Source organism: Eulemur rufifrons, chromosome 25 (assembly GCF_041146395.1).
Source record: "Eulemur rufifrons isolate Redbay chromosome 25, OSU_ERuf_1, whole genome shotgun sequence".
NCBI classification, from domain to species: Eukaryota; Metazoa; Chordata; class Mammalia; order Primates; family Lemuridae; genus Eulemur; species Eulemur rufifrons.
The window spans coordinates 12580724-12604654 of NC_091007.1; the positions used below are offsets into that span (position 1 = coordinate 12580724).

Sequence of the window (23931 nt, forward strand, 5' to 3'; positions counted from 1 at the left end):
CGCTCTCCCAACCAATTCTACTCAGAATTAAGAATCACGGCAGAACCCCAAACCTGCCTTCCCAGGGTGACAGGTTAATAATCAGTTCAGTTACGAGAAAACACTTCACTTCTGGGCAGTAAACGGCGCTGCTTAATCAGAGGAATTGCGGACTTTCCAAGTTTCAGAAGCCAGGGACACACCTATAAGACAGCAGAGACGCTCAAAGAAGGGAGCCCCGGAAACGCTTCTAAGGGGAACAAGAGACGGAGCGCGCAACGAGGGAAATTCCCCAATTCCCTATCGTACCTCAATCTCCCAGCCCCGGGCCCGCCGCCCGCCGGAAGGGAAACCGAAGGAAGCGCCACGTCGAAGGCGTGGGTGGACGAAAGCGCGCCGACGTCACTCGCCGTCCTTCCGGCTATGGGTGGTCCTGGGATCGGCCGGGGAGGCGGAGCGGAGGCGGGGCCTGGGGCTGGTAGAGGCTCTGGTGGGTAGGTGGGTTCAGACAAGAGGGGACTACGGGTCGGCGTTGGGCTCAGTGGGCTCGAAACAAAGGACTATCCGGTCGGGACGCGGTGCGGCGCCTTCTGACGGGTAGCTGCGCTTCGGATCGAGGCTTCGCGGCCAGCCAGTGCCTTCGCTGCGCGGTCTCAGTCGGCTTTTCCTCGGTACCCTGCAGCCAGCGCCGCGGTGGGGGGCCCAGCGCAGCGGCACCTGCTGCTGAGGGACCCCGAGGCCCGCCCAGGTGCTCATGATGGGGCTGATCTTCGCTAAACTGTGGAGCCTTTTCTGTAACCAAGGTAAGAAGGATGGAGCCTCGCAGCGGTTCGAGTCCGAGGCGATGGGTCCGGCCGCCGGAGGAAGGGGACAGCCGGAGGCAGGGCTCTCCGGGGACAGAAGCGTTCTGAGACGCAGAGAAGTGACTTAGTCGAAAGGGGGAGCAGAAACTCGACATTTTAGACTGGGAGAATATGCAGGAGAGCCCTGATGTGTGGGAGAAAGGGACAGTCAGAAGAGAAGGCATTTGGTGTCCCAGAATCCACATTGAGAATTTTTGAATTTTAGCGAAGTAAAGTGGAACACACTTAAAGACGCTCGGAGGCATTTTGAGGGCCTTCTCCGTCTCTAATTAGGCGCACTTGTGTCTGTGTCTAGCCCCAGGGTAAGTGTCAGCCCAGAAATCTAAAACTTTTTTTTTTTTTTTTTAAACGTGTTGCTTTGTTTTCCGCCCTGCCGTGTGAGCCAGTGCACCTTCACGCTCCGATTTCGCCTGATCTCTAGGACTCGGGAATGAGTTTTCCTATTCAGATACATGGGGTTTTCTAAAATCTACATCCTAAGCACTTTTTTTCTTAGACGTTAAAAACCTAAATGCTTTCGGTTCTGTGTAAGATGCTACGTGTCCGTAATTAGTCTAGAACAGGTTATGAGACATCAAGAAGTCGCAAGTCCAAAGGGCCAAGAAGTTGTAAAACCTGTTCTGAGAATGAGATGTGATGTCTTCTGGAAAAGATATTTAGAAAAAAAGGGGGCCAACGATAAGTTAAGTTGTAGGCATTCTATTTACAGAATGATTTCTCAGTAACTGAAACCAGTTTTTAAGTGCAACTAGTTTCATTTTACATTTATAAACCAGTTTTATTTTTATGAAGATACCAATTTGTTATTGCTAATGTGGGTGTCCTTTTTCTGGATTTAAGAAGCCGTGAAGAGAATGAAATGGTGTTAGTTCATTTGTTCTATGGATTGATAAGCACTTTAATCTTTTTGAAATTTGAAGTTCTATGGATTGATAAGCACTTTAATCTTTTTGAAATAAAGATATATATGTGTGTCTGTATGCCGTTACCACAGATAAATATTATTTATCAAATGATTTCAAAGTGGCCAGAGTTTAACTCTCTGGATATTATCTGTAAATTTAATACGTTATTTTTCCAGTGTGGTTATATATTCCAATCCTTGTTAAATATATTCACTATGTAAAGCAGCATTTTATAAGACATACTTAAAAGTACATAAGGATTAATACAATAATCACCTGTTTATCTTTCCCTAGCCCTTAAGAAATAATACTACCAAATTAGTTGGTTCCCCATGTATACCCTTTCCCATTCCCCTGTCTCGTTTTTCTGTTTTAATACTGCTTCTCTTTTTTTGTTTGAGGCTTCCTTAATCAGACTAGAAGGGAATAAAAGATGTAAAGGGAAAATTGAGAAGATGATGAAAGACATTCAATGGCTACTTTTATAGTCACATAATTGTATAGGCCTCCCAAATCTCCATTTCGGCTCAGATTTTTTTCTTTAACTTTCCTCTTGAAAATTTAGAACCAGTGGCTATTCTGTCATTTTATTCTCATTCACTCATAGGGCCATAGGTCCATCTTCAGAGTTAAGACCTTATTTATTCTCAGAGTACTCAAAGATTAGTAAATGAGACAGACATGAAAAAAATGCAGTGTGGCAAATTGTTATATGTAATAGATATGTGTAAAAATGTAGTGAGGGCATCAAGAAAGAAGTGATTAATTTTTCTCAGGTAGTTTCTGGGAGACTTTGCAGAATAAGGTATACTTGGACTCTAATGATGAGTAGGAGTTTAGGGGGCATGATGGACAAATGAGGTAGAAGGAGCATTTTATTCTAGAAGAAGGAATAATGTGCAAAAAGGAAGCGGAATTAAATAGTTTGGTACATTTACGGGTAGATTGAAGAGGTAGCCAGGAGAACCAGATCACAGAGGGCGGCAGATGTCAACTAAGACATTAAACTGTTTAGACCAAGGAATGGGAGCCATTGAAGAGTTTGATCATACATGTTTCTTAAAGCAGGAGAATAATGTGATCAGATTTATATCTTAGTGTGTATTTTTTTTCCTGCATCGATGAAATTAATTGCCAATGTCAGCATTTTCCATTTTCGTCACTATGTATATTCATATAATCCAGAGGTATTAGATGTATTAGAATAGTATGCCCAAGGCCATACCTCAGATCACTTAAATCGGAACAGGATAGGGTGGCCTGAGCATCAGTGCCAATGTAACTGGAATGTGCAGCTAGTGTTAAGAACAACTAATTGTACCGTACATACTCCTTTCCTTTATCTTCCAATATTTCCTCACTATCATCTTTTTTTTCCTTTAGCATTTTAGAGCCCCAAATATCTTGTCACAGATTAGATGCTTTCTGGAGAAAGAATACTAAAACATGGCCGGGCGCGGTGGCTCACGCCTGTAATCCTAGCACTCTGGGAGGCCGAGGTGGGCGGATTGTTTGAGCTCAGGAGTTCCAGACCAGCCTGAGCAAGAGCGAGACCCCATCTCTACTAAAAATAGAAAGACATTATATGGACAGCTAAAAAATATATATAGAAAAAAATTAGCCGGGCATGGTGGCGCATGCCTGTAGTCCCAGCTACTCGGGAGGCTGAGACAGGAGGATCGCCTGAGCTCAGGAGTTTGAGGTTGCTGTGAGCTAGGCTGACGCCACGGCACTCACTCTAGCCTGGGCAACAGAGTGAGACTCTGTCTCAAAAAAAATAAAAAAAAAAAAATAAATAAAAAAATAAAAAAAAAAAGAATACTAAAACATGTATTGTCTAAGTTAAGCATCTTAAAAGTACATAATTAATGGCAGTAAATTTATATTGTTTAAGCTAGAAAACTGATTACTTTGACAGTTAATCGTTGAAGGAAATAATTTCAACATCGGATCACCTATGCAAGCATTTTATATATCCAAGTGGTTCTGTATGTGTGTTTCTAAATAGCTATGTTTATGTATGTATGGTATTTTTAAATTCACCTCTAAAGTTTGCATACCTTTTTTTTTTTTCTTTTTTAATCTTGTCTTTCATAAGCATGGTCTTTTTCTCTCTGTGCTGTGACTGTACAAAGCAGTCAACAGTTATTTCTAATGTTATCCAGAATTAAGAACAAATGCAATAAGGTTTTAATTGTAGTTTATTTTCACAACCAAGTGCATCTTAATTTCATTATCTCATTATTTCTCATCTGTGAATTTCATGTTATTTGCAGCACTGATAGCCAACTTTTTATGAGATTGTTACTGTTCTTTACTTCTGACTGTGCAGATCTTGTGGCTCACATTTCTCCCTTTAGCTTATTCTGCTCTTAATTCTGGACTTTCTGCTGTTTTCAAACACACCAAACTCAAACTTATTGTTTGCTCCCTATCTTCCAAACCATTTTTTATCCATGGCTCAATTCATTCATTCATTCAGACTTATGATCAAATGTCACTCCTCAAAGATGTCTTCCCTGACCACTTTATCAAAAATAGCACTCTTCCCACCCCGACACTCATTCTGTCTTTACCGTACTGTTTTTTTCTCAGAAATGCTTATCACTACCTGTAATCATATTATAAATTTGTTTACTTGATTGTTCTCTCTTTCAGTGGAAATAACTCCCCAAGGCATGAACATTGTCATATTCATTATGATACCCCAGTGCCTAGCACATAATAGGTGCTAATTTTTGACCATTTTTTTCCAAACATAACAGTTTATATCAAAGTAACACATACATTGCTTCTTAAAGTTAGTGTTAAAGTCTTGCAGTGATATGTATCAGTCATATCTCTTCAAACTCTTAACTTTTTTCCAGTATATACTTCCATATATCTGAATAAAATGCCTATATGGAAGTTTTCATTTGTCCTATTATGGTAGAAGAGAAATTAGTACTTTTATTTCTCTTCCTCATCATCCTAGTATAGTTTTTTTAGTTTTTTACACACTAAGTCTTTTCACTATGACTAAAGTTTTATTGCTGAACGATAGTGTGCTGTAATTATGTTTCCTTTTTCTCCTACAACTTTTCCCCCTAGAGTAAGTAATCATATCTTCTCATTGCTGTAGTTTTCTTTGCTCAGTTGGCTAAGTTGTTTCATGCTATCCAAAACCTTCTCTGCAACCATTTTTCCCACTTCACACTTATCAGATGATTTATCTTTCTCCCCCAACCCTACAGTCCTCCATCCTCCTTCTGAGTGGATTGGTTTCCCTCTGTGCCTGGTATACATACAGCTGTTCTGGACTTGTCTTTGCTGTCATTCTAGAAATTTCCTATGCGTTTCTGTTTTGTCAAACATATGTCGTCTTTCTTGCTTTACTCTTACTTTGATGAAACACCTTCTTTAGAAATTTCCTGCAAAGATGTCCGTAGTGGGGTTTTTTTGTTGTTGGTGGTGGTGGTTTTTTTTTTTTTTTATTTCCTTTGAGATGGGATCTCAGGATCTCAGTTTGTTGCCCAGGCGGGTCTCAAACTCCTGTGCTCAAGTGATCCTCTTGCCTCATAAGTGGTAATTTTTTTTCAATTCCAAATGCCTGAAAATTTATTGGTCTAGCCTCACTTTTGATTTATAATTGGGATTGCTATAAAATTCTGAATTGGAAAATATTTATTTCAGAATTTTGAAGACATTGTCTTGTCCTCCATTCTTGATTTTTTTTTTTTGTTTCTCTTCTAGTAGTTTTTAGAATTTTCTGTTTAGCCTTGGTATTTTTAAATTTCAAAAGAGTGTACCTTGTTGTGTCATTTTTTTGTTCATTATGTGTAGGCTCTATGGACCTTTTCAGCCTAAACATGTACCTCTTTGGTTCTAGGATTTTTTTTTTTTTTTTTTAATTTAAGATTTCTTCCTCTCCTTTTCTGGAAATTCTGTTGGTCATATTATGCTAAGTTGGTTATCAAAATTCTTTTTATCTTATTCTCTTACTTACTATTTTTGAGTTCTTTCTGGGTTATTTCCTTAGTATCTACTCCTATTGAATATTGTGATTCAGCAATCATATTTTTCACTTTTGGAAACTTTATATTTGCTAAATATTTTTTCATTGTTCTTACGGCATCATTCCATGAACATTATGTCTTCTCTCTAGGTTTCTTTGAAGTTTTCTTCTGTTCTCTAATTTTTCATTTCTATTTATTTATTAGTTTTTTATATATTTCATTGCAGGAACATACCACAGTTTGTTTATTCATTTGCATCATAATGGGTTGTAATACTATGAATACCTTTAAGACTTTGTATGGACATATTTTCATTCTCTTTAGTGAAGATCTAAGAGTGCCATTTGTAAGTCATAGAATAGATATATGATTACTTTTTATAAGAAACTGCTAGATTATTTTCCAAAGTTGTTATACCATCTTTATACTCTCACCAACAATGTTTGAGAGTTGTACTTGTTCTACATTTTTACTAACATTTGGTATTGTCAGTCTTTTTAATTATAGGCATTCTGTTGGATGTGTAGTGGTATATCATTGTAGTTTCAATGTACATTTCTCTGGTGACTATTGAGGGTACTATTTACATGTGCTTATTGGCCATTGGTGTATAGTCCTTTGAAGACAGTTCAAATCATTTGCCCATTTTTTAAAATGATTTTTGGGGTCTTTTTTATTATTGAATTTTAGGAATTATTTATATATTCTAAAATTGAGCCCTTTGTCAGATATATGTTTTGTGAATAGTTTCCCTCAGTCTGTGGTTTCCCTGTTCTTTTTCTTAATGGGGATTTTTGCTGAGCAGAAATTTTTTAATTTTGGTGAAATCCAATTTCTCAAAAAAAATTTTGTTTTAGTGGCTGGTGCTTTCTGTGTCCTGTTGAAGGAATCTGCTCCTTTCATCTAGAAGCTTTATTATACTTAGCTCTATGATCCACATCAAATTATTTTTGGTTTATGATGTGAATAGGGATTGAGTTTCATTATTTTTTTACATGGACACCTGCTTGTTCCAGCATAATTGCCTGAAGACTTTTTTCCCCTCACAAACATTGCCTTGGAGCCTCAAAACTCAAATGATCTTGTGAACCTGAGTCTTATCTCTCTGGGCATTCTCTTCTCTTGCATAGATCTATATGTATCCCTAGGCCATACATACTACACTGTATTGATTACTATAGCTTTATAGTAAATTTTGAAGTCTGGTAGTGAGAATTCTCCAACTTTGTTTTGTTAATCTTTTAAAAGAAAATGTTTTAATTTTCTCTATTTTCTATAATTACTGCTATTTATTTTCTTCCTTCTACTTTGGGTTTACTTTACTTTTTTTTTTTTTTTTAAATGCGTAGCTTCTTAAGGGTGTGGCATTGTGTTATTTGTGTTTTTGTCTCTTCAAATATAAACATTTTAAAACTATAAATGTCCCTCTGTGTACTGCTTTAGCTACATTTTGCAAGTTTTATACTAATATGTTGTATTTAAATGTTCAGTTTGAAAAGTTTTCTAACTTTTCTGTGTACGATTTGTTCTTTGACCTGTGATTTATGTGTATGGGTGTTTAGTTTCCAAACATCTGCTGTTTTTTAGATAGTTTAGTCTTGGTTCCTAAAGTAACTTACTTGTGGTCAGAAACATAATCTGCAAGATTTCCATTTTCTTTTTCAAATTTATTGAGACTTTTTAATGGTCTGTCAGTGGTCTGTCTATGTACCATTTGCACTTGAAAAGAATGTGCATTCTGCAGTTGGGTGTAATGTTTTATAAATGTTTATTAGGTTAAGGTGGTTGTCAGTCTTGTTCAGATCATCTGTGTTTTTCTTCTTTTCTTTTTCTTTTTTTTTTTTTCCGAGACAGAGTCTCGCTCTGTTGCCAGGGCTAGAGTGCCGTGGCATCAGCCTAGCTCACAGCAACCTCAAATTCCTGGGCTCAAGGAATCCTCCTGCCTCAGCCTCCCGAGTAGCTGGGACTACAGGCATGTGCCACCATGCCCGGCTAATTTTTTTCTGTATATATATTTAGTTGTCCAGATACTTTCTTTCTATTTTTTTTTTTTTTTTTTTTAGTAGAGACAGGGTCTCACTCTTGCTCAGGCTGGTCTCGAATTCCTGACCTTGAGCGATCCTCCCACCTCAGCCTCCCAGAGTGCTAGGATTACAGGCGTGAGCCACCGCGCCCAGCCTCTTCTGTGTTTTAATACATATCTCATGTAGAGAGCAGATAGTTGGATCTTGCCTTTGTATCCATTGTGAAATTCTCTCCCTTTTAATTGGAATAGTTTAATTTTAATTGGAATGCATAGTCCAGTTTATTGATATGGTTGGATTTATAATATGGTTGTATGTATATTAAGGTCTGCTATTTTACTATTTGTTTTCTCTTTGTCCCAGAGAGTTGTTACAATATTTTTCCTTTTCCACTTTCTTTTGGGTTAAATGGTTTATTTTTAGGATTCCATTTTATTTTATTTGACTTTTTTTGTGGGGTGGGGGGCAGGGGAAAGGGTATGGGTGGAGAGAGAAAGGATTCTTATTTGACTTTTTATCTATTCCTTTTTGGATTATTTTTATGATACCTCTAGTAATTACAACATACATTCTTAACTCTTCACAGTCTACCAAGAGTTATTAATGTAACACTTTTGTAAAATGTAAGCACCTTAAAACTGTAGTTCCACTCTCCCTTCCCCTAGTCCTTTTTTCTGTGTCATCATATATATCTACATATGTTATGAACCTTACAAAATACATAGCAATTTTTGCTATGAAAGAAATCACATGTTCTTTAAAGTTTTAAGATGGGTTAAATTTCTTATACTTATCACCTGTACTATTTTTGATGTTTTTAATTTCCATGTGGTAGAAGTTCCCTTCAAGCAGAAAAACTGTAGCATTTTTGTAATGTAGCTCTGCTAGTGATTGATTCTCTTATTTTTTTGGCTTGAAAATGTCTTTATTGTGCCTTCCTTCTTAAAGTATATTTTTGCTGAATATAGCATCCTAGGTTTTTTTCTTTTCGTTTAGTGCTTTAACATCATTCCAGTGTTTTCTAGCCTTTGGGGTTTTTTTTTTTTTTTTTTTCCTTCTGATGAGAAGTCTGCTAACATCTTGTCTTTATGTATGTTTTTCTCTTGCTGCCTTCAAGATTTTTTCTTTATCTTTGGTTTTCGACAGATTAACTGTGATGTACCTGTCTTTGCTTTTCTTTATACTTATCATATTTAGAGTTTTCTGAGCTTCTTGAATTTGAGCATATTTCATGTTTTTGTACTCACCCAGTTTACTTTTTTAACTTGTATTTCTTAGACCAGTTTTTTCCCCAAACTGCCCAGTATAAGTCATTAATTATAATGTCGATTTAGTGAGCCCAGCATTTAAAAAAGGAATGGACATTCCAAAATAGAAACTATCAGACTGTATCTCAGTTAATAAAGTTACTGTTTTGTGAAACTTGTTTGAGTTACCTGTGTCCTGGGTCGTGATGTAATTTATATTTCTTAACTGTGATCGTTGTCAAACAAGTTTGAAAACCATGGTTTAGATTGTCTGTGCCCCTTGACCTTTGCCTTCCAGATTATAATCTTCCCATGGGCAGCATTTGAATTCTCATGTTAGATCCATTTCAGTGTGTTTTTGCTGAAGCACTCTTATCAATTCTTTTATTCAGTGAGTTGGGAAAAGGTCTTTGGTATCTTCCTAGGCACTTCACTTTAACCTGGCCTGTGATGTTATAGTGTTCTACCTGCTTAAACTCTTAGGGCTTCTATATTTAATTCCAGAAGATTGTTGTTGTTTTTTTTTTTTTCCCCAGTAAACATTTCTTTTTTATTATCATCTGACTGTAAGACTCAATTTTGTCACAGAGATGGGGAGGCATCACATTAAGAGATCATTAGCCAAATTTAAAAAAGTAAAAATAATGGAGGTATGTTTTCTTATGTTTACTACTGAATTGAGAAGCTAGGATATAAGAACATGGTTATCTTTTCCCATAAGCACTAAACTTCTTGAAGACAATGTATTTTGTAATAAATACTTACAAAGATTTTATATCCAAGCATTTTTTAAAATAATATATTTAAAGAATTAAAAAGTAAGATCTCTGTAGACATTGTATTTTTATCTAGTCTGCCACTAATATATAAATAGTATTAAAACATGACTAGGGAGGAAATACATTGTCTAATAGTTGAGAGCTCCACCTCTAGAATCAAATACCTGACTAAGATTCTCTTTACTTCCCAGCAACCTGACTTTGGGCAACAGAAAACTCAGTGTCCTCATCAGTAAAATGAGGAATAACATCACTTTCTCATAGAATGATTATGAGGATTAACTTACATAATGCACGTAAAACACTTAGAATGAAACAGTAGCAGATTCCTTTTTAGTTTTTCCCTTAGCTGAAAGTTGGATTCTAGATCTCTTCCTTAAGAATATTACCATGGGATATCTCTGGATCTGTTCTTTGTTCTAATCATACTATTTTGTAAGTGCATATTTACAAAGCACTTACAAAAGATTCTTGAGGGTGGAGTCCTTACCTTGTTCATCTTATTCACATATATTAGTCAGGCATTAAAATGAACTTAATGTTGAATCATTGAATCATCAGATTTACATTGCTGCTCTGAAAAAATTTAGACATTCAGGAAGGTGAGTATTGTGGTGGGAGTGGGGGAAGCCAAAGAATTGGGGAGGGAAGTTAACATGGTACAGCAGAAAGAGCAGGGAAATTCTAGCTTTCACTGTGCCATCATCCACCTGTGTTTTAACTAAAAAAAATTACTTAACTTCATAGGACCTCGGTTTCCTTATCTATAAAATAAGCAAAGTGGCCCAGGTCAGTAGTTTTGGCCTATTTTGGAATCCTAGTTTCCTCAGAGGTGCCTTTAGAGATGAAGTCACGGGAGGGTAGGAATAGATCTCCAGTTCTTCAGTCCGTTCCAAGCTAAAACATATTATAATTCTATAATCAGTATATAGGGACAGAGTTACTTTTTTATGGCTTTTCATTTATTTTCAAGAGCCAGGCTTTTTTGGGTGCTCATCATTTCTGTCTAGGCCTTCAAGTCTCAGATTGTCACAACACATCCTCTGACCTTTACTGCCTACCCTTTGTAATAATTAAAACTTAAATGCTAGATCCCAAGTTTGCTAAATCACCAAATTTGGCATTTTTTGTTTATTTGGTTATATGGTGTTTACATACTCTGTACATATAAGGCTTTCTCTAGTTAGATGGCAGTGATGGTACAGATATTATATACCTAGAAGGTAACAATCCCTATTTCATTATATCTTTGGGGCTTTCTTATATATTAAAATTAAAAGTTGGTCATTTTATCACGCATTTTAACAATGTAAAATTTTAATGTGATTAAATTTTGACACATTTTCACAATTTATATTTAATCCTGTCACTATTTAGTATTTCTCTAATAGTCTGTCGATAGTGTTAGTCTATTTGGCATCATTTGGTATTCTATATTAAAACTACAAATTGTTTTTCAATTTAGTCAAAATGAAAAAAATGCTAAAAGGAGAACATTTTTCTTTCTTTGATTTTTCTTCTTTTTTTGGAATTATTCATTTTTTAACCTGCATTTGTCTACAAACAAGTGCTCTTACCACTTTTCTTTTGAATCCTGTGTAATCTTTATGCCCTACTTAAAAAAAAATATGAGCCACTTTTAAAACAGATCCAAGAGAACAACGTCATAGCCAAGACTATAGAGAAACTTCTGTGTAAACATTTGATCAAAATTAAACAAAAACTCTGTGATTGGACCTTTTCTTCTTAATTTAGTACAAATAAACATGTGTTGGCTCTGGAGATGAATAGATTAGTAACACTGGAGGAAAAACTCTTCTTTCTCAGTCCTTTGTTGAGGGAAGGGATGCAGCTTGGTCTCTTGGAAGAGATTTCTAGTGGAATATGGTGCCTAGAATGACTGTCTCATGGTGTGACATGTTTTTAAAACATTCTGATTTACTGTAATTCTGATAGTTACAAGTAATGTCTTAACCCAGAATTATTTGACTGTCCACAGAAGCTTTTAAATTGTATGAACCCCACCCCCAAAACATACTCCCTAAGTATGGGCACCTTGTCCTCTGACAGCAAATTCAACTTAATAATACTTCTGAAAAACAATTAAGAAGGTAAATTTGCTATAGTAATATTTGCAAAATCTATTCTAAATAATTTAGTATTATCCATGTTGTTGTTTGCCCTGCTTAACAGTAATTGAGAATTGACTGTTTCCATCAACTAAATATTTAGTTTTCATGGAGAGTGGTTGGAGGAGTTAGAAGAAAACAATATATAGTTTACATATGGGTTGAAGATCAGTATCTTCACTGTTGTAAAAGTATACAGTTGTGTAATTTTCTCCTCACAAGTTTAAATTCATCCCTTTTTTTTTTTTTTCCTCTACTGAGACAGAGTCTCCCTGTTGTCTGGAGAGAGTGCAGTGGTGTCATAGTAGTTCACTGCAACCCCAGACTCCTGGGCTCTCAAAAGATCTTCCTGCCTCAGCTTCCCAAGTAGCTGGGACTACAGGCATGTGGAATGACACCCAGCTAATTTTTCTATTTTTAATTGATATGGGCTCTTGCTCTTGCTCAGGCTAGTCTTGAACTCCTGAGCTCAGGCAGTTCTCCTGCCTTGGCCTCCCAGAATGCTGGGATTAATTAAATACGATTAGTGAAGGAAATTATATGAAGGCAACTCTGGAAGAAATGTCTCTGACGCTTACATAGTTTAGTTGATTTTTTGTGTTTCGGTATACAACATGAGATATGTGTATGGCCTATTGGTTATGCAACCAAAAAGACAGCAGTACGAACAAGCACCCTAAGTCATGTTCTTCAAGCATGAGGGCTCCTTTTTAACGTCAAACAATACTATGTATTGCTACATGATAGTAGTTGTGCTCTTGGTCTGTATTGATGTGGAAACTTGATAGACCACTGTGAATTCAGTAATATCTTCAAGTAACTTTGTACTTTATTAATCCAGACACCACTGTGGACATTTAAAGCAACACATTAATTCAGTTTCTCCTTACAATAAGGAGAGTATGTATATGTCAAAGAGATTTTTTTCAGAGGAAACATTTAAACCCTTGTTATTGAATGCTTTTCAAAAGCAGTTGTTCCTTTTCTGTTGATGATGTTTTATTATCTAGGTTCAGGTTGCTGTTGATAATTTTAATAACAGAAGACAGGCCTCAGTTTGTCTGTAGGGTAATTGTACAGACCTTCTTTATAAGACAGTTGAAATTGTGTTTTGTCTAAATTGCTAGAATTCCCTATCACTGTGGGGAAAAAAGGAATCTGAGAAAGATCTTAAGTTAATCAAAGAAACTATATGCAACTGTAATGAAATCTATACTCTATCCACCTTCAGGATTTATCACCCCTTGCTTCTCTTTGGGGACCAACCTTTCAAAATCATGCATTATTGATGAGTTTTACCATCACAAGCCTTCAGTACTGTGATTATCATCATAATACAAAAAGTGAAGCTCTAACAGGATTATTTCAAAATGGCCCTGGGTGTTCACTTGAGTTGCTTCAGCAATGAGCCATCTGGTACTATACCTCCATTCCATCCTCCAAGCAGGACTGTGTGCACCCAAGTTTTGCATATCTTCAAACTAATGGCTGCTGCAGGCACCTCATGTTCTCCAGATGCTGGGCAGGTGACATTTTTGGCTTTCACCAAAATTTAGAATGCTTGGTGCCAGTGTGTTCATCCACTGATAAGAGTGCTCTTGTTCTTGTTTTGTGAGGGAGATCATACCGGCAACACTTCCAAGATTGGCTCCCTTAGACATTTAGGGATATGAACCAAAAGAGTCAAAGAAGGAGAATTATAGTTAGTTATAAGAAGCAAACAATTTTTATTTTGTTTTATTTTACAAAGAAACTTCTGCCATAATGAAAATAGCACATCCAGAGAATCTGGTCTAGTTGTCCTATAGCATTATAGGCATCACCTGTGGTGTGCGGGTCATTAGAAGATACATCTCAAGAACTCTTCTGTGAATTATGGCCCTTCTTTTTGTGCTGATGCAGTTATTAAGGCTTTACAATAGTATGAATATGAGGTGATATTTGATTGAATGTATGATAAGAATGTTGACATTCATCAGGTTGTCAAGGGGGAGCAAGTTTCTGATAGGAGATGTGCCAAATCACTGGCTACAAATCAACTGTGTTGTGGTTCTCATGGCAACTTCGTTACATACTCTGTGGAGGTTCACTAGTAGCTTTTTAGGTATTTTTCCTGGGAGAGAGGGCATCTTTAATATACTTAATATAAGTTAAAATCTAGAAAAGTTGGTACCTGGGTTGTCTGCTCTTCTTGTTCAAAAGAGATTTCAGAATATACACCCTTCAATAGAATAATTAGACCGGCCTTAATAGGTGACTGTTCAGTGCACAACACCAGGAGGAGGAAAGGGCTGAAGAGGTTTTTGTTGTTTAAAGAGCAGAAAGAGCATCTGCTCAAAAGAACTGTTGAATCTAGATTGAAAAAACGTTGAAAAGTAATTGCTTTTATATTTGCAAATTAATGGAAGAATGATCCTTGTTAAGCAATGGAAATGGATCTATATCCCAAACATTTTAGCAAGTAATTATAAATACTTTGCACCATTGTGCCGCTCTTATCTCTCTTCATCTCATCTTGCATTAGAAACACATTAGTCTGCAGCTCACCGGAAGTACTTCACTTAACCAATGCTTAACATGTTTTTCAGCTACTTTGCTGCTTTTGCTGGTTTAGAGTATATGTGTCTTAGTGACAGGGAAAGCATTTCAGTTTTAAGCCTTAAATGGGATTTTTAAGTCAAAAGAAGAAAAAAATCCTGGTACACGCAGGTGGGAAAACTTACAGGTGTAAAAACAACTTGATAAAAGGCTAACTTGATTAGTACAGACTTCAACACATTGACTGACGTGCTCGCGCGCGCTCTCTCTCTCTCTCTCTCTCTCTCCTGAAACTTTTCTGTGGGGCCCCAGTGTTTTATTATGAAAGTAGAATAAAAACTTTGAGTGTAATTTCAAGGTAAACATCGATAGAAAAACGAAATTTATTGACTTCTATTCATTTATTCCACGTTTTTAGAATTGTTAATATTAACTGTAACAATAAGAACATCAACAAGTAAAATTTTATATATGCTTCACATGGCCCCGAAGTCAAAACTAGAGTGAGTTAAATACAGCTCTCATGGCAGTTAATGTGTTAACCAGGTGTGTCAAACAAGTTTTTTAAAAACTGACTCTTAAGTCATAACATCGTGTCCTCTTGTGTCTAGATTAATATTTGTGCCTCCCCCAACTTCAATATAAGTGACCAAGTTTTCCTGTGCTTCCTTCTTACCCATCTCCCACCTGCTTTTAAGAGAGAACTACAGAAGATCACAATTGATTGTCTCACTTAAGGCAGCTAGCCTTAACATGATAAAATTTGTCTCTGTATTTTAACAGTCCAGTAATAGATATCAAGTGAATGATTCTCATTAACAAGCTAACTAATAATCATTGTTGAAAGCATGTAATTGCAGTATGCAGCAGTGTTAAATGTTTATGGTTTGCTTTCTTTTTGTAGAACACAAAGTAATTATAGTGGGACTGGATAATGCAGGGAAAACCACCATTCTTTATCAATTGTAAGTATGAGTGTTTATTACCCAGTTTTCATTATTTCCGTTACTGAAATTAACCTTTTGTAATTAATAAGATGAGATACATTATAATATGATGGAAAAACTTAAACATTTTTTTTTATTTTACCAAATGCAGTATTTATAGAAAAGCAAGTAAAATAGCTGTATGTTTGCTAAAGCCTTCACAAACACTCATTGTTTTCTGGCCTTGAAAGAATGAATGTTAAACTAATATAAATAAAGCACATATTATAGTGCTGGGGTAAGGTAAGTGGATTTCACTTAGTTCTTCCCACACTGAGGTTCATGTAAATAAATCGGTATCTCTAGGAAGCTTTTGCTACTCTCCTGACCTATAGCTTTGGAATTGTTTAACATAGCCAGACTTGTCAAATCCAAAGAAATGAGATCACCCCTGAAAACACTGCCATAGTAGCTTGTAATAGGGAGAGGCTTGAAATTCAGAGAAATACATTAATACTTTAAGGAAATTTTAACAGCCCATGAATCCACTTGTCAGGTACCTCCCACTATCCTTTCAGTGTCAATGAAATGATCCTTGTTAAGCAATGGAAATGGATCTATAGATTTTTTTTATAATAAGTAGTTATAAAATACTTTGCACCGTTGTGTGGCTCTTAACTCTTTCCACCTCATCTTGCATTAGAAGTAGTTAGTCTGCAGCTCACCAGAAGTGCTTCACTTAACCAAGGCTTGAAGTGTTTTTCAGCTGCTTTGTTATGGTTTGTTTCAGCATTGAAAAACTACTTGTTTTTCTTTAAAACATTTTCATTCGTTGGCCATTATGTATTTAAATATGACTTAGTCTTTAAACATCAATATAAACATTTCAGAAACCTGTCATCTTTGTTGAAATAATCTTAGCTTCAAAATATATATAAAACCCAAGGGAGAGTTACAAGCCCCATCCAACACAGTACTGGCATGTTATCAGCAAACACTTATTTCTTGAATGAATGAATTAATGTAGCTCATCCAATGATTATGATAGTACAAGTGGTATGAGCATCAGTATTTTAAATATATTTATAGTTAATTTTAATTAAAATTTTTATTTGCCCACGGCCTTATCTTTTTAGGACTAACTTAGGTTAGTAAACCTGAAGTAATTTTACGGCTAAGTCTCAATTTTCTGACATACATATTTAGCCACAGAAAAGCAAACTCAACACCACTGTGTTCCCTTCTATTCAGGTCAGGCTTTCAGATCATTCCATTACAACAATGTTTCTTCTGGAGTTGTTCTTTTTCTAGGTATTTATTTGCACAAATGTTTCTGTTTTTCATGCTAATTATTATCATCAGCAGTGTTAGTAAGGAAGATTGATCTTAAAAATACAGAGATAAAACTGACTTCAGGTTCTCGAGATTTACAAGTGTTTTAATGGTGTCTTTCAACAGTTTAATGAATGAAGTGGTTCATACTTCTCCAACCATAGGAAGCAATGTTGAAGAGATAGTTGTAAAGAACACTCATTTTCTTATGTGGGATATTGGTGGTCAAGAGTCCCTGCGGTCATCCTGGAACACATATTACTCAAACACAGAGGTATGCTAAGATTACTTTTGAATTTTAATAAAAAGAACCAAGGAGTAAGCATAGAAAATAGGCTGTAACTAAGGCATATTGACCGTTGCCTTTTAATAAGATAACTTTTTGTAAGGAATTTGGATTTTCAAGTAAAAGGCAAGTAGAAAGTGTATTGGGAGCCATTATTATTAGTTGAGTGCTTACTGTTGGCCAGGCTCTCTGAGTTCATCCTCACAATAATACTGTAATCTCCAGTGTTGGAGAAATCTGACACTAAAAGAAATTATATAACTTTTCCGAAGTTCTTATAACTTTATAAGAGACTCTGACTGGGTAAGGAGTAAAATATTTTAAGCATAATTTAATAAAATATTTCAAATAGCATGAACTGAACATTCAAAATTTTGGTTAGATTGTATTTTAATTTTATATTTTTTTTTATTTTTTCTTTATTTTAAGTTAATAATCAATGGTTTTAATTTTTATTTGTTTATTTATTTTTTTGAGACAGAGTCTCACTCTGTTGCCTGGGTGAGTGCTGTGGTGTCAGCCTAGTTCACAGCAACCTCAAACTCCTGGGCTCAAGTGAGCCTCCTGCCTCAGCCTCCAGAGTAGCTGGGACTACAGTCATATACCACCATGCCCGGCTAATTTTTTCTATTTTTAGTAGAGATGGGGTCTTGCTCTTGCTCAGGCTGGTCTCGAACTGAGCTCAAGTGATCCTCTGGCTCAGCCTCCCAGAGTGGTAGGATTACAGGCGTTAGCCACTGTGCCCAGCCTGTATTTTAATTTTAAAAAATGGATTTGCTTGTCATCCTCCAGCATCCTCTGTCATTTATTTAATTATTTTCTTAGTTCAGAGCTAACCTAGGGAAAAAATATGGCATATCCTCTATTTCTGCTTTTATTTCTTCCTTGAGGCAGATTTTTTTGAGACAATGCAGTGCTGTTGAGAGAGGTTTATCTTTGAGAATACTAGTGTACTAGTGCATCCATTTAATTTTTCTTTGCAAAGAGGTACACTTAACCAATTGTTTTTTTCTAAAATGAAACTTTTAAAAACTGGAGTTGGGAGGGAGGGCAGAGGGGTAGAGGGATATAAGGAATTTTTGGTGAACAAAGTTGCCTTTTTAAATAAAAAATATGTATTTTAGATTTATATAGTAGTAGCATGTATGTATGTATGTGTGTGTAACTGGTAAACTAGGATGGCATTACAAAGATACTCAGTGCTTGTAGTAGTACTTAATTATTTTATTGGGGGGACGGAAGATGTTGGTAAGCACATAGTATGGTTATATATTACATTTGTACAGTAAAATAACATTCTGAAACTAGAAGATGTTAGAGTAAGGGAAGTACAACATTTTAGTATATGATTTATTTACACAGTGTAGCTATTGGTACTTTTTTTAAAGCTCACAATTAACTTTCAGCTGTGAAAAGAGCAGTTATCTTTGATGTACAGGTCAGAGTTGATTCTAGAAGACTTCACATGGGGTCCAGAAAGATATGATGTTTTACTGATGCCATTTGCATGAAATGTTCTTTTAATAAACTCTTTCTACAAAAATATCAAAATTACTATATAGAACAAAGGCCTTTATTGCATCTCTCCAGCATAGCACATAGCATTTGCTGTCTTAGATTCTAGGTAGGGGTCTTATCTGTATGGTATTTCACTAATCATTTTGTTCACCCTTGTCATCTTGCTTTTTGAAAATTCTTTACATTGAGGAATCATCCAAAAGCTGCAGTGTCTTCATTATAATGTAAGAGGTTACAGGTGTTGACTGATTCCTGACACCTTCCTCTTATTAACTCACAGTTACATCACCATATTGTGTCCATTTTTCCTTTGTCATCTTTCTCTCTTTTCTTTTATCCCTTTCTGAGCCTGACTCACTTTATATTCAGATTGTTTCTCTTCCCCTAATTTTAAAGTCATCTCTATATTCTGATTCCACCCTTCCTGTCTCGATTTATTTTGCATCTATCCCCTCCTATAACCCTTAGCACTATTTAACATCATTTCTCTTCTTTTGCATAATGTGTTTAAGGGCCCTTTCTCACTGTATCTTCTTATTTTTGCTTACTGAATTTGCTTTTATTTTTAATGTGCATGACCTACCTTTTTTCATGTATATCTTTGCCAACAAATTTCTCCAGTTCTCCTGGCTCTCTTGCCTTTATTTAATTTCATCTGTATCTTCCTTTAGTATATTGGCACCCAAGTATTAATAGATATGTTTCAATTTAGCACATTTTTTTCTTGAGCATTTATTGTTGCTATTGTTTTGTAAAAATATCTTATTAGTTTTTTAATGTTTATATTTTTCTTTCAAAATAGCTTTTATTTTGAATAGGCATGACATTGCCCTGAACATAAATAAGTAAACAATTATTGATCATTTATTTTTATTTTTTTCTGGGCTTTTGTGGAGGTTTCATTATAATTATTGATTGTCTAAATGAATGATAATAGAGTACTTTGAAGTTTTAGTGAAAGAGTATTACTTAAATTAACATGAGTTTATTTTTTTTAATTTCTATTACCAGCATTTGAAAACAAATCTTAATATTATGTAGTATTATAATGTATTCAGGCATCACTGTTTTCAAAAAATAAACGGGCACGGTTTTTATTTGTTGAAAATATAATTTTTTTCTTACTAACATTTAGATTTTACTGCTTGATGTGATGCAGTGTTATAGAAGCTCTTCGTGCTGAAAAAACAGTAGACATTTTATAGAAATGGCGATGCCATGTGAAAAAAGTACTTACATCACTTGAGTAGTTTTACAGAAAACTTTTCAAAACCCCATTCAATTTTCTTTCTTTCTTTTTAATTGTCTTCTAGTTCATCATTCTTGTTGTTGATAGCATTGACAGGGAACGACTAGCTATTACAAAAGAAGAATTATACAGAATGTTGGCTCATGAGGTAAATTTCTGAAAGTAAATCCTTACAAAACAATGGAGTAAAGTATCTTTGGCTTTTCTTTTTCACAAAGATTAATGTGGTACAATATTGGTTATCTCATCAACACAACTTTATACATTAAATTGATGAAAGTCTTGAAGTCAAAAATTCACATTACTTTTTCAAACTTAAAAAAACTAACATGTTAATTTGTGCACTATTGTTATTGCAAAGATTTTTCAAAGTTAAAATTATGCATGCCTTAAAAAGTCTGCTAAAATGAAATAAGAAAAAGGAAAACTTTTATCTTTTCCCCAATAGCTTATAATAACTAAAAGATCTTTAATGAATAATTGGAGATGACTTAATTATAAATATTTCAGATATATTAAAAAAACTAGACAGTAAAACACATTCATATACCTACTATTCAGCATAAGATATGCAATATCTGAGACCTCTCCAATCTTCTTCCCTTCTGTCTCAGAGGTATCCACTATCCTAAGAGTAGTGATTATTATTCCTATGCATATTTTATACTTTTGCTACATTTTTATGTGTCTAAATTATGCAGAATATTATATTACATGTTCTGAAAACTTTGTATAATAGTCATAATATGTGTATCTTTAACTTTTTTTTTGCACAACATTGTGACTTATCCATGTTAATACATACTGCTTTAGTTCATTCCTTTAACAAGTGTATAGTTTTCCAGAGTATGAATATACCAAAGTTGATCTATCTGATGTTTTTATAGTATAAACAATGCTGAAATGAACATTAACCAATGAGTTTATGTTACACAAAGACTAATAAGTAATAGGTATTGCCCGGCCCCCACCTCCAATACTTTATTGTAAATTTTGGAGAAACTGTGGTATTTGGTAACATACTTGCCCATTAGAATATTGCTCATGTAGTTTTGAGTCAGTATTTAAGATTCAGGTTTATTTTCTTTTTAGTTTGGCCCCTTTGGCCCATAAATAGAAAAATAACTATTTTACTTATGTTAGAAATATAAGAATAATTAGAAAAATAATTATTTTACTTATGTTAATCTGTCTTCGTTAGAATGAATCATTAAATCATGGTTATTTGAATTTTTGGGTTTCTTTTTTTTTTTTTGAGATAGTGTTTCACTCTGTTGACCCAGACTGGAGTAGAGTGGTTTGATCATAGCTCACTGCAGCCTTGATCAGAGGCTGCAACCTCACTGAGCTCAAGTACATGGCACTATGCCCTGCTAAGTGTTTTTGTTTGTTTGTTTTAGTTTTTTGTAGAGACCAGGTCTTGCTGTGTTGCCCAGGCTGGTCTCCAACTCAGGGCCTCAAGAGATCCTCTCACCTCAGCCTCCCAAGGTGCCAGGATTATAGCCATGAGCCACCGTGCTCTGCAAGATGATTTTTATTTCAATACAAATTTAACATTAAATATTAGTGCTTGATCATTTTAAAGTAGAGACATTTCTTTATACCAGTTCAGCTGAGTATACTTTATCCTCCTGATTCTTTAATTTGAATTGTGATTATTTCACATATTAGAAATATTTTGTCTTGGTTGCAGGATTTGCGAAAGGCTGCAGTCCTTATCTTTGCAAATAAACAGGATATGAAAGGGTGTATGACAGCTGCTGAAATCTCTAAATACCTCACCCTTAGTTCAATTAAGGATCATCCATGGCACATTCAGTCCTGCTGTGCTTTAACAGGAGAAGGGTAAGTGTTAATCAGTCTGAGGGGAGGTATGCCTTCTTTCAAATTTCTTTCAGCTTTTTTAGGCCAACTGTTTTCTTCTTGTATCTTATTCCTTTCTTTTGTTGTTCTTAATTAAATGTGGTTTTTATATTGTGTCTCGGGGTTACAAGGTTGAAATAATTTTAGTAAAATCCCTTCTCATAACTTTAAATGTAATGTTTAACCAAAAAAATCAGTAATAAGCTTTTGAATTAATTTTTTCAATCCAAATTTTTTTTATATTCTTTGTTGCTTTTATCATTTACTGAGAGAAAACTGTAATGTCATCTGGATTAAAGAGGAAATTTAAAAGAAATTTTACATTTTCTTTAAGGACTTAAACCTAATCTCTCAGCTTTCCATAAAAGTACATCTCCTTTTTATTATCAGGAGTCCTTTTGGAAGACATCTTCTAGACAATAAATATTTGAGACAAATGCCATTATGGTTTAGTCTTCTGTTCCTAGCAATTTGTGGTTATTAGGCCAAGGAGAATCCAATATATGGATGTATGGGTTACCCAGTTTATGTCAGGAAACTAACTTATTTATCCTCAAATCAACCAGAGCTTCTTAGTTTTTCTCTTAGTATTTCTCAGAAATAGCTTGCAATATAATAGCTATGTGTAGACCTTTAAAGAGTGGATCATAAGTATTCCGTTCTTTAGAATTTAGGGGGGTTAGGTAAAGTTCCTGCTATCTTTCTATACTGGTTTTCCTTAATTTTAAAACGGAGCTAGGGACAGGTACTTGCAATCTTGATAGATAGCAAAACTGCCAAAGCTGTGTCTTCAAGATGAGACTGAAGCAGTTTCCCACATTACTTGACTGGTTAAGATCATTTTGTTTAAGTGAACCTACCATTTAAAATTCCACTTACAATAGTCTTACTTTAATATTGACACTGAAGTATACAAACAAAGATTGTAGTACCAGCCTTTGAGCGAGACTTAATAAGTATGGTTTCAATTTTTAAGTATAAAGTTTTTAATTTTGAAAATACTTCTATCTTTTGTTCAGGTTATGCCAAGGTCTAGAGTGGATGACCTCCCGGATTGGTGTGAGATAACTTTTTTGTTTGAAAGAGACTGCTCTATTTATTCTGTGACATGAACATTTTTTCCTAGTACCTTTGGCTGCTAAGGCAGCAGCATGTTTAATTTATAACAACACAAACCTCTATGAGCAACACTTGAATCAAGTGCAGCTGAACTGGAACATAAAAGATTTTTTCTTAACTTTTTTTTAATGCACTAATCTTCAGTTGGATGAACATAATGTGTAACTGTGTTTTCAGCAACAGAATTCTTCTGTTTATTCTAATTATTCAGTGACTGCCTTGTAAGAAATGTTTGTCATATGTTTAATGTTTTCTGAAGTATTGTTATAACCTTAATGACCAATTTCTTTCAATTCTTGACCACCACTCTCTTCCAACCAGGTAATTACTAGCTTGATAGAGTAGTAGTGGAAGTCATCAGGTACTGCTTGCAATCTTCTCCAGCACTAAATATTTGCTCCCTCTATAAACCATTTATCTTTTGGACAGAACTTATTGTAAAGAAAGAAGTCTACCTAGAGTATATATACGAGGAAGATTAAACATCATGAGTACTTGCCTTTAAACTTCCACCACATATTGCAAGTCATGGAATAATTTTTAAGTTGCTATTAGCATGGAAATTAAATAGGCTATTTATTTATCTAAAGGAATTAAATTCATTTTTCTGCCTACAACCTATGGTCAAAAACTAATCAAGGTTAAATATTTCTTTGAAAGCCCAGCTTTAATGTTAAATACTGTTTGTTGGATAAATCTGGTATTTAAGAGTGTCACGATATTCAATGCATATGAAACTATTGGAAGTTATCAAAGCATACCAGCACTAAAAATAAAATAAGACACTTAGAAATATATTTTACTATAAATTTACAAACAACTTTATTATCAGCAAAAATTTCAGCTGTTCTATTTATAAGAGAAATCACATCTGCTTTGGCCAGTAGCTAAAGCTGAAGTATGAACAGTACATTTTTTTTTTCTTAAAATTTGAAATTGTGTCTGTCATAGCATTTTTACCACCAGCAGTATATTACTTAAAAAAACATGTGGCTTTCCTTGAATCTTTTTGAGGGTGGTATACAATAGATTTGAAACAATTGCCATCTTTGTAGTTTTGCCTTGAGCTCTAAAATCTTATAGGAAACTGCTGAATTTAATCCTAGCTTTTAGAATATTACCATGAGACTCAAAGTTATTATTCTTAACAACTCATAAATTAAGAAGTAATTAAAGTGA

General features: G+C 34.9%; 1 protein-coding gene across 2 annotated transcripts; it reads left to right on the forward strand.

The window, feature by feature from the left end:
* Positions 1 to 322: 322 nt before the first annotated feature.
* ARL5B (ARF like GTPase 5B) lies at positions 323 to 22937 on the forward strand. Of its 2 annotated transcripts, XM_069458750.1 has the most exons (6): positions 323 to 782; positions 15364 to 15424; positions 16844 to 16991; positions 19835 to 19918; positions 21464 to 21615; positions 22653 to 22937. In XM_069458750.1, exons 1-6 carry the CDS (start codon positions 734 to 736, stop codon positions 22699 to 22701), a joined length of 543 nt encoding a protein of 180 aa, XP_069314851.1. In that variant the 5' UTR covers positions 323 to 733; the 3' UTR covers positions 22702 to 22937. The 2 variants fall into 2 exon arrangements, with proteins under 2 accessions (XP_069314851.1, XP_069314852.1); XM_069458751.1 differs by lacking the exon at positions 19835 to 19918.
* Positions 22938 to 23931: the final 994 nt, after the last annotated feature.

Excerpts from the sequence above, each read along its gene's own strand:
- ARL5B (XM_069458750.1), top strand. The coding sequence starts at position 734 with ATGATGGGGCTGATCTTCGCTAAACTGTGGAGCCTTTTCTGTAACCAA. Across the intron at positions 783-15,363 it reads GAGCCTTTTCTGTAACCAAG|AACACAAAGTAATTATAGTG; the intron begins GTAAGAAGGATG and ends TTCTTTTTGTAG. Across the intron at positions 19,919-21,463 it reads ACAGAATGTTGGCTCATGAG|GATTTGCGAAAGGCTGCAGT; the intron begins GTAAATTTCTGA and ends TCTTGGTTGCAG.